The sequence below is a fragment of the Galeopterus variegatus genome, unplaced genomic scaffold (assembly GCF_000696425.1).
Source record: "Galeopterus variegatus unplaced genomic scaffold, G_variegatus-3.0.2 Scaffold1060, whole genome shotgun sequence".
Taxonomy (NCBI): domain Eukaryota; kingdom Metazoa; phylum Chordata; class Mammalia; order Dermoptera; family Cynocephalidae; genus Galeopterus; species Galeopterus variegatus.
The window spans coordinates 387258-400354 of record NW_007727171.1 but is presented as its reverse complement, the minus strand read 5'-3'; the positions used below and the strand labels follow the sequence as shown (position 1 = coordinate 400354).

The 13097-nt window shown below is 46.9% G+C and overlaps 1 protein-coding gene across 1 annotated transcript in view; it reads right to left on the bottom strand.

Moving 5' to 3' along the window:
• The window catches only part of LY86 (lymphocyte antigen 86), a 65097-nt gene that overhangs the window by 4071 nt on the left and 47929 nt on the right, over positions 1–13097 (bottom strand). The window contains exon 4 of the mRNA XM_008574538.1: positions 3185–3237. Coding sequence (XP_008572760.1) covers positions 3185–3237 — 53 coding nt within the window. The remainder of the gene's footprint in view (positions 1–3184; positions 3238–13097) is intronic.

Sequence of the window (13097 nt, the reverse complement as noted above, 5' to 3'; positions counted from 1 at the left end):
TTTTTTTTTTTTTTTTTTTTTGAGACTGGCCAGTACAGGGAACCAAACCCTTAACCTTGGTTTACAAGGCTGTGCTTTAACCAACTGAACTAACCAGCCAGCCACTCTACCAGAAAAAAGACTGCTGCTGTTTGGGCTTCTTTGCCTGCAACATCTCTCCATAGGGGGCTTCCTTCCTTCACAGTTGGCGTGCCATCGCTTGGAGGGACAGTCTGGTAGCCACACCACGTGAGGATTGAGGAAGATTCCAGGGCTTGGGCCACGTCTGTTTTGTTTGCTGCCCAAGCCCGGCCCCAGCGCCCCACAGGTCATGTGGGGGTGACGGGTTTGCAGCCTCCGATCTGGAGAAGAGGCCGCCCTGGGGTGGTAGGGGTGGCGGCAGCGGGGCAGAGGGACCGGGAGGGAAAGAGGCACGAGAAACTCCTGGCACATCTTGAGCTGCCTGTCACCCAGAGGGGGAAAGGGGTGTGATCTGCATAAAGCCGGAGGGCAGGCATAAATCAGAGCACTGGCAGAAGCTACATGAGAGGCGGCTTTTGTTAGAAGAGAACAACTTTCTAGCAATTAGCAGAGGCTTGGAAGGGAGCGGATTCCCCAACAGCACAATTTACTCGAGAGAGCCAGACTCCACTCTGGATGGTGTCTTGGGTGTGAGGATTGATTAGGGCAGCACTGAGGTGTCACTCAACTTGAGGAGTGTGGGATTCTACAGGCTCCCACGAGTCTTATGGCTCAGATACGGAGCGGCTGTAACTTTAGAAGCAGTGTTAGAAAGTGAAGCAGAGCAGTACAAGTTAGAGAATTAGTTACGAGTAAAGACCAGCTCGCATTTATATCTCATTGTGTTTCATTGTCACCATCCTCTTCATCCTCACGATCTACTTTTCCTTCAACTCTCCACGTGCATTTAGGTACACATCTACAAAATTATTGAAACCCAGAGGCATTTTTTATTATCGCTTTATGAGCTTAAGAAAAGATACAGTATTTGAAGGAAGAGCTTCCAGATCATGAATGACAAGATCTACATATTTTGCTATGACAATAAGAATATTTACAAACTGGGCCAGTCTGGAGGCAGGTGGAGGTGTGTCCTACGAGGACAGGAGGCAGGAGTAGGGGTAGTGGGCCGAGAGCAGCAGTCTTTCTGCCTTTGAGGAGGCTCTGAATTTGTGAGTTAGGAGTTTGTAGCTGCATCCCTGGGAACACATTGAACAAAACAGAAAACCGATGCTGTCCATATGCTTTGGGAGCCCAAAGGATTTCTAAATTCTAACTCAGAAAATAACAGGCATAGACAGATACAGGATTCCAGGAAGAACTTCAATCTGGGCCAAGGGACTGGGTGTGGTGAAAGGAAAAAAACACCAAGGCACTGAAGATTGAGCACTGAATGGAAAATATTTTGGCTAGGCAGGGGCCACCATTAGCCCAGAGCTCGTCTCTGGGGAATTTGGTTGGAGGAGGAAATATGGTCTTTTCAAACCAAAAGGCTTCATGCTGTCTCTGTCCCATATTAGGAAAGCAAAGTCTCCAAGCGCTCTGGGCTGGCTATTGGCCAGGGAAGCCTGGGCTGGCTGCGGCCAGTCTGTGGCCAGTGAAGGGAGCTTGGGATTTATGAGCTCCAGCCGCCTCTGCTGCATATGTGACTTGTCACATCAACTTGCGTACATGACATGTTGCACTGACTTGCTGCATACGTGACTTGTTGTCTTTGCTGCATGAGTAACTTGTTGCATGTGTGACATGTTGGATGTGTCCCAGTAGGGTCAGCAGGCTGGGGGACAGGGCCAGGAGCTTTCTGGGTTTCTGTTTCCCAGACCCAGACCAAGCAAAGAGAATCTGTAGATGCTTCAGCGTCCACGCGCAGGGTCAGGAGAACTGACTCCTGTCCTTGCCCTCACACTGGGTGATATTTCCTGGTTGAAGAGAGCAGAGAGCAGGCACTGCACTCCCCACAAGCATCCTAGATGATTGCAGTAAAGCTTTCTACGTCTCTGGTATGTTTTCTTTCAAAGGGGTCCTACGACTTTAAGAAGTTCTTTTATTCTCTATTTTATAGCAATTGTTAAAGGTAACTGATTTTCAAAAAAGCCAATAATGCAAAATAAAAATCAATTGTTGGCAAGTTTTAAGTCACCTTCCTTTAGTGAAGGGTCAGAAGAAAAAGAGGGAAAGAAAAAGAATTCAAGTAGCAAAGATTTAAAGGAGAAAAAGAGCTACCTGGGAGAACTTAGGCCCCACATCCTAGAAGTGAAGAGAGGTTGAGATTTCCTTTCTTGTGAAATGTTCATGTTATAGATTGAAAGGCCTGAGGAGAAAACTCTGGATAATTCCAGAGGAGAAATGCTGGAAACTTCTCAGCTGCAAGAGAAATGCTAGTGGAAATACAGGTGGTCTATCGAGAAGACGCTCTGGCTCAGGAACCCAGAGGCTGAGACGGGAAACACACCCAGAAATGAACCTACCTTAGACAGATTTTTTTTTTTTTTTTTTTAATGAGGAAACCCTTTTCTAGAATCATATACAAGCTTTGGAGGACTGAAAGGATGAAGTTGAAAGCAAAGAAATTTAAAATTACTATATTTTTGTGATCCTTTTCATGGTGCACCATAATATTCTCTCAGTAGCAGCATATTGAAAATGTATTTCTCTTGTCAGACTGGCTTGAGTCCAGCCATTTAATAGTCACATTATTTTGGGTAAAAAGGAATGAATGGAACATTCTGCTCTTAGCTGTGAGCCTTGCTGGTGAATGCTGAGGATGTGGGTGTTTTGTTTACTTGGTGGTGGCACATGAGTAGTTGTGAAAGGACAGTACCAGGAGACCCTTAAGCCTTTGTGGCCCTGAATACCTCTGTCCCTCTGCAGGAATCCCAGCGGGCGTGGGGGTCTCCTGCACCCCCAGACAGCTGAAGTGCAGGGACAGCCCACAGACCCTGCAACCTGCCAGACAAGACACCTGCACCCCCCCAGCAGGAACTTTGTACCTGGAGCTCCCCAAAGGTTCAAAGGCACATACAGTGTTTAATACCAGATGGCGAGGCCAGTGTGTCAAGCATTTTTAAGCACCAGCTCTGAGGCAACAGCTTCTCCCCTTCTTCTCTCCTTCTCTTCCCTCAAGAAACAAACTGTCCAACACAACAACTGAGTCATCGAACAAAACAGAAAACCGAAACCTTACCTCAGGAATATCAAATCGTGGATTATTGAGAGGGCCAGCATAGTAAATCTGCTCTGAAAAATACATAAAGCGTAGATAATGTTATTCAATCATTTAAAACCAAAGTGATTTGCTCATACTGTCTGCAGCCACACAGATGAGTAGCAATGGCTGGTGCTAGAAGAACAGCAGCCTTGGATATCAGTGTTTTCATTTCTTGATCCGGACCCACCACTCATTCATTCGTTCATTCACGCAGCTAGCATTTGTTGAGCATGACCACGTGGCAGGCAGTGGCGATGCAGGGATGAAAAACAGTCTCTGCCCACGCGTTGCTTGTATCCTAATGAGGATGATGACGAAGAATTAACTCCACAAGACAATATCTGGACTGTAGGAAGCGGTAGGAGGAGGCAGACAGGTAGTGCACGGGAGGCAAGACGGTGTGAGGCTTACGAGGCTGCAGAGGTTAAATCCAGAGACCACCTGCTTGACCTTGGGCAGTCATCTCTTTGGGCTCATTTCCCTTGTTTTAATAACAGGTCCCCTTCATGGGGTTGTGAGGAATTGAAAGAGTTAATCAATGTAAAGCAGTAATAACTATGTCTGGAAAGCACTGATTAAATATTTGCTCACACTAAGAACCGTGGACATGGTGTTCAGCAGGATGGCTGGTCAGGGGAGGCGTCCCCGAAGGAGACGAGTGGGCCAATCGTTTAAAGAGTGGGGAGAAGAGCATTTCAGGGCACAGAATAAGGACAAAGGTCCTGGCATGGAAAAGAGTTTGGGAAGAGCAGGGAGGTGGGTTTGCGGAGTGAACAAGAGGCACCGTGTTGAGAGGACTTTGGAAAGATCGAGGGGAGACAGATATTTCGGGACTTTGAGGTCATGGTAGAGAGTTTGGATTTCATTCCAGAGGCCATGGGAAAGGTGTTAAAATACAAGTGAAAATACAAGGGTACTTCAAAAAGTTTGTGGAAAAATGGAATCAGAAGATAATACAAATCTTTCCATGAACTTTCTGAAGTGTCTGGGTACCTAGTTACATTTTGCAGAGACGTTCTGCGGTAGGAGAACGGAGGGAGAGACCGGGAGTGGAGGCTCTGCAGTGGCCGAGATGAGGGATGAATTGGTGAGGGCTGGAGGGGCAGGTGGAGAAACACTAGTGAGATGAAGGCTGTGTGGAGAGAGGTGATCGAGTGATGAGCTGGACTTGGAAAGTGAGGGCCAGGCAGGGTTTTTGCTGGAGTGTCTGGGTAGATAGAGGGTGCCATTTATTGAGATGGGGAAGCCTGCAGAGGCAGAAGTATGCATGATGGTGACTACCAAGCTCTATCTTTGAGGGATGGTTAATAAGGGTCTTTGAAAGCAGTTGGACGTACAAATCCAGAATTTGGGGGAAGAGGTAGGAGTGGGGCTATGGATATTGGAGTCATTAACAGGTAGGTAGAGATAAAGCCACGGGACAGGATCACAATCTCCTGGGAGAGAGAATTAATAGACGAGAGAGCGAGAGGCCAGAACCACTCCTGAGGCCCTGCAGCTCTCAGAGAGTGGGTCGAGGAGCAGACGCCAGCCACAGAGCGCAAGAAGGAGTGGCCAGTGGCGTGGAGGGTCACCAGGGACCGTGGGAGATGAGTGTCCTCAAGCAGGAGAGCGTGATCACCTGTGTTGAGCGATATCACCAAGAGTTTGAGTAAGACAGGGACAGAAATGTGCAGTGAAGTTGGCAACATGAAGGTCATTAGTGACCTTGACAAGAACGTTTGGAGAGATGGGGACGAATGCCTGAGCGGGGTGGGTTGAAGGGTGATATGGAGATGAGGAAGTAGGGTTGTTTGTTGTACAGGGAAGCAGAAAAAGGAGTGATCGCTGGAGGAGGGTGTGAGGTTGAGAATGGTTTGTGTCTTTATCCAAGATACTGGACCATGCAAGGGAGTGAACGCATAGAAAGAAGAGATCGAGGATGCAGGAGAGAGGGAATCACTGAAGGTAGGAGGGAAGGATCTGCCTTTGAGAGGAGCATGAAAATTACCTCCGTAGATGAAGAAGAGAAAACAGGGCAGAATGGGTTCGGCTACAGGTAGACTACTTTGGTTTTCTCAGTGAAGGTTATGGGCAGACAGGCATAGAGAAGTGGAGATGAGGGCCGGTGGTGTGCTGAGGAGCAGAAGAAGGTATCCAATGTTCATCATGCACGGTGGGGAAGAAATTTACCTGGGAAACCTAGTGCGATTCCTAGGCAGAGTTGAGTGCTTTTTTTTTTTTTTTGAGGTTTTTGGCCATGAATTTAAATATACTCAAGTCGACCCAGATGTATATTTTCTTGGCAACATTCAGTAGTAGCTCTGATGCAGGAATACAGAGGACTGATGGTTGGGTTGGAGTTTTGCTGGACATGAATGATAAGGAGAGAAAGTCAAGGCAGTTGGGGATAGGGGCAAGTGGAAGATAATAGACCATGGAATCTAACAAGCGTAAGGAAGAAAATGAAGGCAGGAGGGGGTGATTGGTAGTAAAAACAGTGGTGGAGTCAGTTAAGTGGAGTTTCCATTATTGCAAGCAAGCCTAGGGTTAAAAGGATTTGATGAAGTCGGAGGGCAGAGGGCTTGACACTGAGATTTCAGATTACAGGCTGTGACAACATGTAGCGTTGATGGTGGTCGAGGTGCAGTGATGAAAATGATTGTTGAAGGTAAGGAGGGGAAGCAACCAAGACATCGTGGTGCTGGGCAGGACATCTATGTCAACACGGAAGTCAGCAGCAGGGATGAAACCTTGCCCAGCTCCTCAGATGGCTACTGCCTCCTCCGGTTCCCCAGCACAGTGAACTTGGCTCATTATCAGTACAGTGGCAGACAGCACAGACTCTGGGGTCAGACTATCTAGGCTTGAATGTGAGCTCTTCTTCTTATTAAGTGGGCAAGTTACCTAACCTTTCTGTGCCTCAGTTTTCTCTTCAGTAAATGGGGTGATAATAATGTCCACCGCCCAGGGTTGTTGTGAGCATCATTTGCGTTAATCCATGTAAAACTCTTATGAGAGCACCTGGCACATGGTAAGCTCTTATTAAGTGCTTGCTATTAACACATTCATTCACCAGTCAACACTACTCAGCATGCATCTAATATAGGTCAGGCACTGTGCTAGGTGCTGGATACAGCAGCAGACAGGTATATTATGTGAACCATCGGAATCACAGGCCACCCAGAATCCTAACCATTTGCTTACAGAGCTGGGCTTGCCTGTCTTCTTCTTTGCACACCTCCCAGAACATTGCACAGTGTCCAGCAGACAGCAGAGCTGCAGTATATGGTTACTGAATGAGGCTGCTGAATGAGCGGAGCCAGAGTCAGGACATGGGTTTCCAACCGACTTCATTCTTGCTCCCACTATTATAACCCTCCACTGCTGGAAGGGTCAGGGCTGGGGTGGGCTGACACAGAGGCTAGATGAGGAAATGAGCCATTTAGAGCAGCCAAGTCTGGTGATGAGGGTAGAGGGCTGGTGGAGGGGGATGGAGGTTTACCGACGGTGTCAGGTTTAAAGTTCTTTTAATGACGCAGTGACTTCCTGCCTTGCATAGTAGCTGGCTCTTCACTGCTGCTTAGTGAATATTTGGACACAGACCAAACTGTCCACATTAAGAGTGGCTTTGGGCCAGGGGGAGGATGGCTGGCACAAAAGCAGCTGCCCAAATTGAACAATGTCAGGGGCAAGACAATAATCCTCCTTTAAAAATGCCTTTCTAGAGCAGTCTCAGACCTGAGCTCCCTCAGGCAGATCCATTCTCAGCGCAGATTTTGGCTTCTGTTAAGTGACCATGTCCCCATCGTATCTGTCTTGCCTTCCCTGGGTCAATTCCTGGAACTTTGCAAGATATAACCTGCATATATGGTGAGTGCCAGATGGAAGACATTCCTATTTTATTGCACTAAATGTCTCGATCCATTCATTTCTAAAAGGAAATATCTATTTGGTTCTGAATATAAGCAAGAATTTTATTGGAAACTACTGCTTTAGATAACGTGGTATTAGAAACAAAGATGTCAAAGTTCTAGATCTTTTGGTGCAACTGGGGAAGATGCAATAACTCACTGTCCAAAAAAATTAATTGTATGAAGAGAGAGCTGTAGGCCCTGTAACTAATGAGTACAGAGGGTTCAGAAGGATTCATTTGCAGTGCTGGTGCTTTGCCAACCTCAGGTCACACACTTCATGTTGAAATCTATGCAAATGGTGCCCCCAGGAGGTGTGCAATGCAGTGTAAATCAGTACATGATATATTTTTAGGAAATTGTATTTTCCCCAGTGGATACTCTGGGGCTTAAGTCAGGACAATCAGAGCAGAGGGACAAAAAGATCCCTACCCAATCTGTTCTGGCAAGAGATGATTTCATTTCAACACACCAGTCTTTAGAGCTGTCCACTACCAGTGTCCCAACCGCCTCACTGATTCTGTGACTCCTAAATATTCTTTCAAGAAATTCCCTTTGCTTTTGTTGGCTGGAATGGGTTTCTGTTGCCCAAACCCAAGGATGTGACTGCTACGGGCATGAACCAGTCAAGATCAGTCCTGCTGGCCACAAGGACTTGGGACATAGCGTGGCTCAGAAGCAGAGTCTAGGAATGAGGTCTGGGTGTACCGAGCCCTGTCTAGTCTGGCTGGGTTCCCTTGGGCATGTTTTATACCTACTTTACGTTGCTACATATTGCTCAAGGGTGGCATAGCACAAACCACTTAACCTAGGAAGCAGACAACCTTGGGTTCAGCCTTGGATTCAAGACACTAGCTAAGCAATGGAGGGCAGTGTGCTCAACCACCCTGCAGCCCAGCTTCTGCACTTGCAAAGCAGAAGTTGGAGTGCCCCCTGCAGGGCATCAGGAGAACTACAGAACTTGTCTGTAAAGTTGCTGAGCAGCATGGGGTGCCCAGGACAGGTAGAAACCGTGGTTATTAGTTGTATTATTTCTCATTGGCTGTGAAGAAGAGTAACACAGTGAGCATTCACTTGGTGGACGCTGAAGCACACGGACTAGGTTTTGGAGCCTCTTTGTTGAGCCAGGGGGTGCAACTGCTGAGTTCTGTTGGTGCTTTTTTTTTTTTTCGAACTTCTGTTTTAAAAAATGGTTGACTTTAGCTCTTTGAAGAACACCATTCGATGATAACTAACATTTTGTTATGCTCATTTAATGCCTCAAGATTTGCTAATTTGTGCTCTTTGCTATTAACAGGTCCTTCACTGGGGTGAGAGATTTTCATTAAATTGGCCGCCTACACTTTACAGTTTCAACTGGAGCTTTTTGGGGGCCCATGAAGTTCCTGAGAATAGCTGCAAGTCACTTGTGAAAGTGTCTTTTTTTTTTAACCCGATGAAACAACACCTAAAATTAAAATCTCGCTCCTTCCTTTCTCAGATGCTCTCTGATTCTGAGATTCCTTTAATTAACTTTCTCACACTTCTGCACTATAAAAAGGGCCCCAGTGTATTTGCATCCATTTCTTCATTTGAAATCTTTATCAGTTTTTAATGTGAGTGGATTAAAGAAATTCGCCTTCCTGGGTCTGAACACTTGCAGTCCTTTCTGAAAATTGGCTTTGTTTTGGACCTGAATCTTTGTGTGTTGGTCCCACGTGTCTTTTTAGAGAGGAGACTGGTTTTTAAATTGTGGAAATAACAGGTCCCGAAGGGTTTTGAACTATATGTGAGGCGAGGGCCAGTGTCTTGCTCCACTTCATCTTGTTCTCAGTAACCAGCACGGATGGTGCCTCTGAAGAGCATGTGGGGCCCGTGAGCACTGCTGGACAGGGTCTCCCCCTTTCCTAGCGCTTGCCAGGATTGTCCTGACCTTCCCTCCAATCTTCCAAATTTATTATAAAAATTCAACCAATACTTAAGTATTATTAGGGTGCTTGACAGTGTAAAAATACTTAGAACTTGTGATGACCAGGCCAGTTAGTATATTCAGAACAGAAAAAGATTATTTATTCATTTATTCAGCATTTCGACCTCTTTCCTACCTGCCGGGTGGGGTGGGGTGGGGGTGGGGGAAGTGTTTTTTTTCTCCCCAGCTCTATTGAGGAATGACTGACAAATGAAATGGCTAATTAACATATCCATCACCTTGCCTAGTCACTATTTTTTTTTTTTTTTTTGGTGGTGAGAATGTTTGAGAACTATTCTCTCTCTCAACACAGCTCAACTGTACAATACAGTGTTGTTAACTGGAGTCACCGAACTGTACATCAGGTCTCCTGAACTTATTTATCTTACAGCTGAAAGCCTGTACCCTTGGGCCAACGTCCGCCCATTGCCCCCACTCCTTAGCCCTTGGCAACCACTATTATACTCTCTGTTCCTGTGAGTTCACCTTTTTTAAAGATCCTGTGTATAAGTGAGATTATACAGTATTCGTCTGGCTTGTTTCCCTTAGCATAATGTCCTCCAGGTTCATTCATGCTGTCGCAAATGCCAGGATTTGCTTCTTTTCAAAGGCCGAATAATATTCCATTGTGTGTATACACCATATTTTCTCTATGCATTCATCTGTTGATGTTGTTTCTACATCTTGGAAACTGAATAATTCTGGGAGAAAAGGTGACCCTTGCACACAGTTTGACGGGAATGTAGGTCAGTGCAGCCATTATGGAAAACCGCATGGAAGTTCCTCAAACAAATAAAAATAGCACTACCATGTGATCCAGCAACCCCACTACTGGGTATACGCGTCCAAAGGAACGAAGTCGCCCTCTGGAAGAGCTGGCTGCTAGTGGGGACGCAGCATTGAACTAGGAGGACGCAGCCCTCATCTGCCCTCCAGGGGACACAGAGACCGACCAAGGAAGACCAAACTGGGATGAAGCTCAGAGGCGGGGAAGGCCTCTGGTGCACGACAGACCAAGGTGAGGTGGTCGGACAGCAAAGAAGGAGCTGGGGAGAGTCTTCCAGGCTCACCAAGAGCATCGCCTCTGGAGGGAGAGGATGGGGGTGTGTGGCTTTACTGTCGTGAGCTCTAAATATAATCTTCAGTCCTCTCCCTGCCTCCTGATGTTTCCTGAGACCCAAGTCTGGAATATGGCAGAGGCCAGGCCCTGCTCCTCATGTGGTCCACTCTGACCTGTAGCTCTGCTTCTGCAGTCTATGACCCTCGAGGGTGTGGTGTTTCCTGTCCCTACGAGACACGAGACACGGAGCTTGTTGATTAGGGTGCTCATTTAAGATAATAATGAACTTGCCTAGGGGAGGGGACTTAGAAAAGTGTCCGCTGCCTGCAGGGTGAGTGTGGCTGTGGACAGATCCCTAAAGACCCGAGGCTTCAACAGAGTTTCAATGGATTCCGGGCAGTGTGAGTAGGTAGTGCCAGGCTAAGCCCAGGCCTAATTGCAATATATTATTATTATTTTTCAGTGTTTCCTCATTTGGCAGCTTCCCAAGCTCCTGGGCCATTTCACCTGTTATCCTCTACAGCCTCTGAGTTCTTGGTGTCTATCCTGGAGGGAGGCCTCCAAGGGCTCCGCTGCCACATTCCCAGTTGCTCTGGCTCAGAAGGGATCCCTCAGGGCCTCCCCGTACAGTGGCACAGGGCGTGGCTGGCCAAGGCATGAGTGGGAGCAGGAATCCAGCTCGTGCCCCACCAGGCCAGGCCCTGTGGCCAGGGACTGGGCTAGTCCCACCGGCAGATGCTTTTGGTGTCTGCTGCCACATCCTGAGCCTCTGGTGAAACCTCTGCAGCTGCGGTGGCATCAGCTGGGATCTCTGATGTCATCCTATGCAAGGTCCTTCCATCTTTGCACAACCTTCTTCTTTGGAGCAGCCCACGGAGGGCAACCAGGCAGTGTAGGGACATTAACACCTGGAGGTAGTTCTCAGCTGAGGACTACAATCCCTGACCTCAAGGACAATTCCAAGGCACACGCTGCTGTTCCCCCAGGGCCCTGTGGGTGGTGCCCTGGTTCCCACACTGGTGACCAGCCTGATGCTGCACTTACTGGCTTTTCCTCCTGCTCAGAGTCCCTCCCCCTCCTCTCACACCTGCTTCCTGGCATCCCAGCACCCCACCCACCCCCAAGTCCTTGTTTCTGGCCTTGCTTGGAGGGACCCCAAACTAAGAACACTTCCTGGCAGAAGTTGTCCCTTTTTCTGAAGGGTCCCAAGGCCACGAATGAACTGGTGGTGTCCCTGGGCACCTGGCTGCTGAGGCACTGGGCCTGTTTCTGAGGTTGCAGTCGCACAGTCTAGAAAGTGTATCTGAATGCCCTGCAGCCCTTTCCTGCTCTGGATTGTCCCTGTGAATTCTTTGAAACTCACGCTTGGGGGAACACAGAGGCTGAGAGAGATGGACAAGGGGGTAAAGACCATAGCAGTGCACAGAAGGGAGGAATGGGGCAGGGGAGGAAGCCTGCAAGGGTTAGAAAAGAGGGCTCAGAGGAGGCGAGGGAGGGCACAGCCAGCCTCTGCCTCTGTTTTCTCCGTTCAGGTGGCTGGAGTTTTACTGTCATTGAACAGTGGCTCAATGTGGTATATAACCTGCTCTAAAGAGAGCGAACTCTAACAAACCGCACTGGACAACTGAGGGATTCCTTGGCATGTCCGATTACGCTTTTATGGGGAAAACTGTTTCTGTTGCTATTGGGAGCTCGGTGATTAGAACACGTTCAATTTTATTTTCACACGTTTCTCGGCGGTGCCCAGCTTTTCATTTGACAACTTTGGCTGTGCAAAGGTCAGTATGTCCTGGGAATAGCTACAGTGTTCCTTTTTGGAATCACAGCTATACTTTACAGCTCGTAACCATATAATTGGAGCTTGCATTACTTTTTCTCTACGTGAATTAGCTCAGCTTCACCTCAGCTGTCTCTACTTCGATATCTTTTCCTGTGTTTTCACCCGGTCCGGTGAGATCTTCTTTATGGCCTTTCACTACCCAGAGAGATTTAATGTTATTTACAGCTTGAAAATATTCACTGTGTACTCGTCCTATCATTATCATGTATAAAATTATTAAATACGAATTCTTCCAGGGTTTATTCATGGCTCTCTGTTTATGCCTCTCCAGCAATTCAGAGGTGTGCTTGTGTATTTTGTCTTAATACGGGGTTACTTCAAAAAGGTCATGGAAAAATTGTATTATCTTTTAATTTTATTTTTCCAAAAACTTGTTGAAGTACCAACACATATAATTTAAAATTTTCTAGTAGCCACATTTAAAAAAGGAAACAGGTGAAGTTAATTTAATAATGTATTTTGTTTAACCCAGTTATTAAGAATATTACCATTTCAACCTGAAACCAATATAAAACGTATTAACGAGATAGTCACATTCTCTTTTGCTTGTACTATTTTCTTTTGCACAAGGTCTTCACAATCTGGGGTGTGTTCTACACTTTAGAGCACCTCTCACTTTGGACTGGCCCAGCTCTAGTGCTCAGCAGCTGCAGGCAGGTGCACTGCACAGAGCCAGCCATCGAGTCATTGAGAGGAAGGGGCCCAGTGGGTGACATGACTTTTTTCAACTTCATTCCTCCAGGAAGGCCTGTTTGTCTTTGCTGCCTACGCTCCCTCTGAGAGATACTTCTGGCAGCAAAGGAAAGAGAATTTAAGGTTGTTTTTTTTTTTCTACCTATTCTTGGATTTCTGTGGACAAACGCTTAACATAACACTCAAAATACAATGTGTAAATTGGTAAGCTGGTTGGATTTCCAGAAATGGAAATGAAGAAGATGGCGATGGTAAGAAAGAGAAGAGATCTGATCTGCAGAAACCTAGGGCAGCCCTAGGAAAGTGAACATGATTGGGAATGATCAATAGATATTGCAGAGGGCTGCGTTTCTCAGATTGGGGGACTTCAGGATCCACGCACACCAGAGCTCCCGGGGTGTTCAGTTTGTTAAAATGCAAATACCAGTGACCATGGGATTGGATTGGGGTGTATG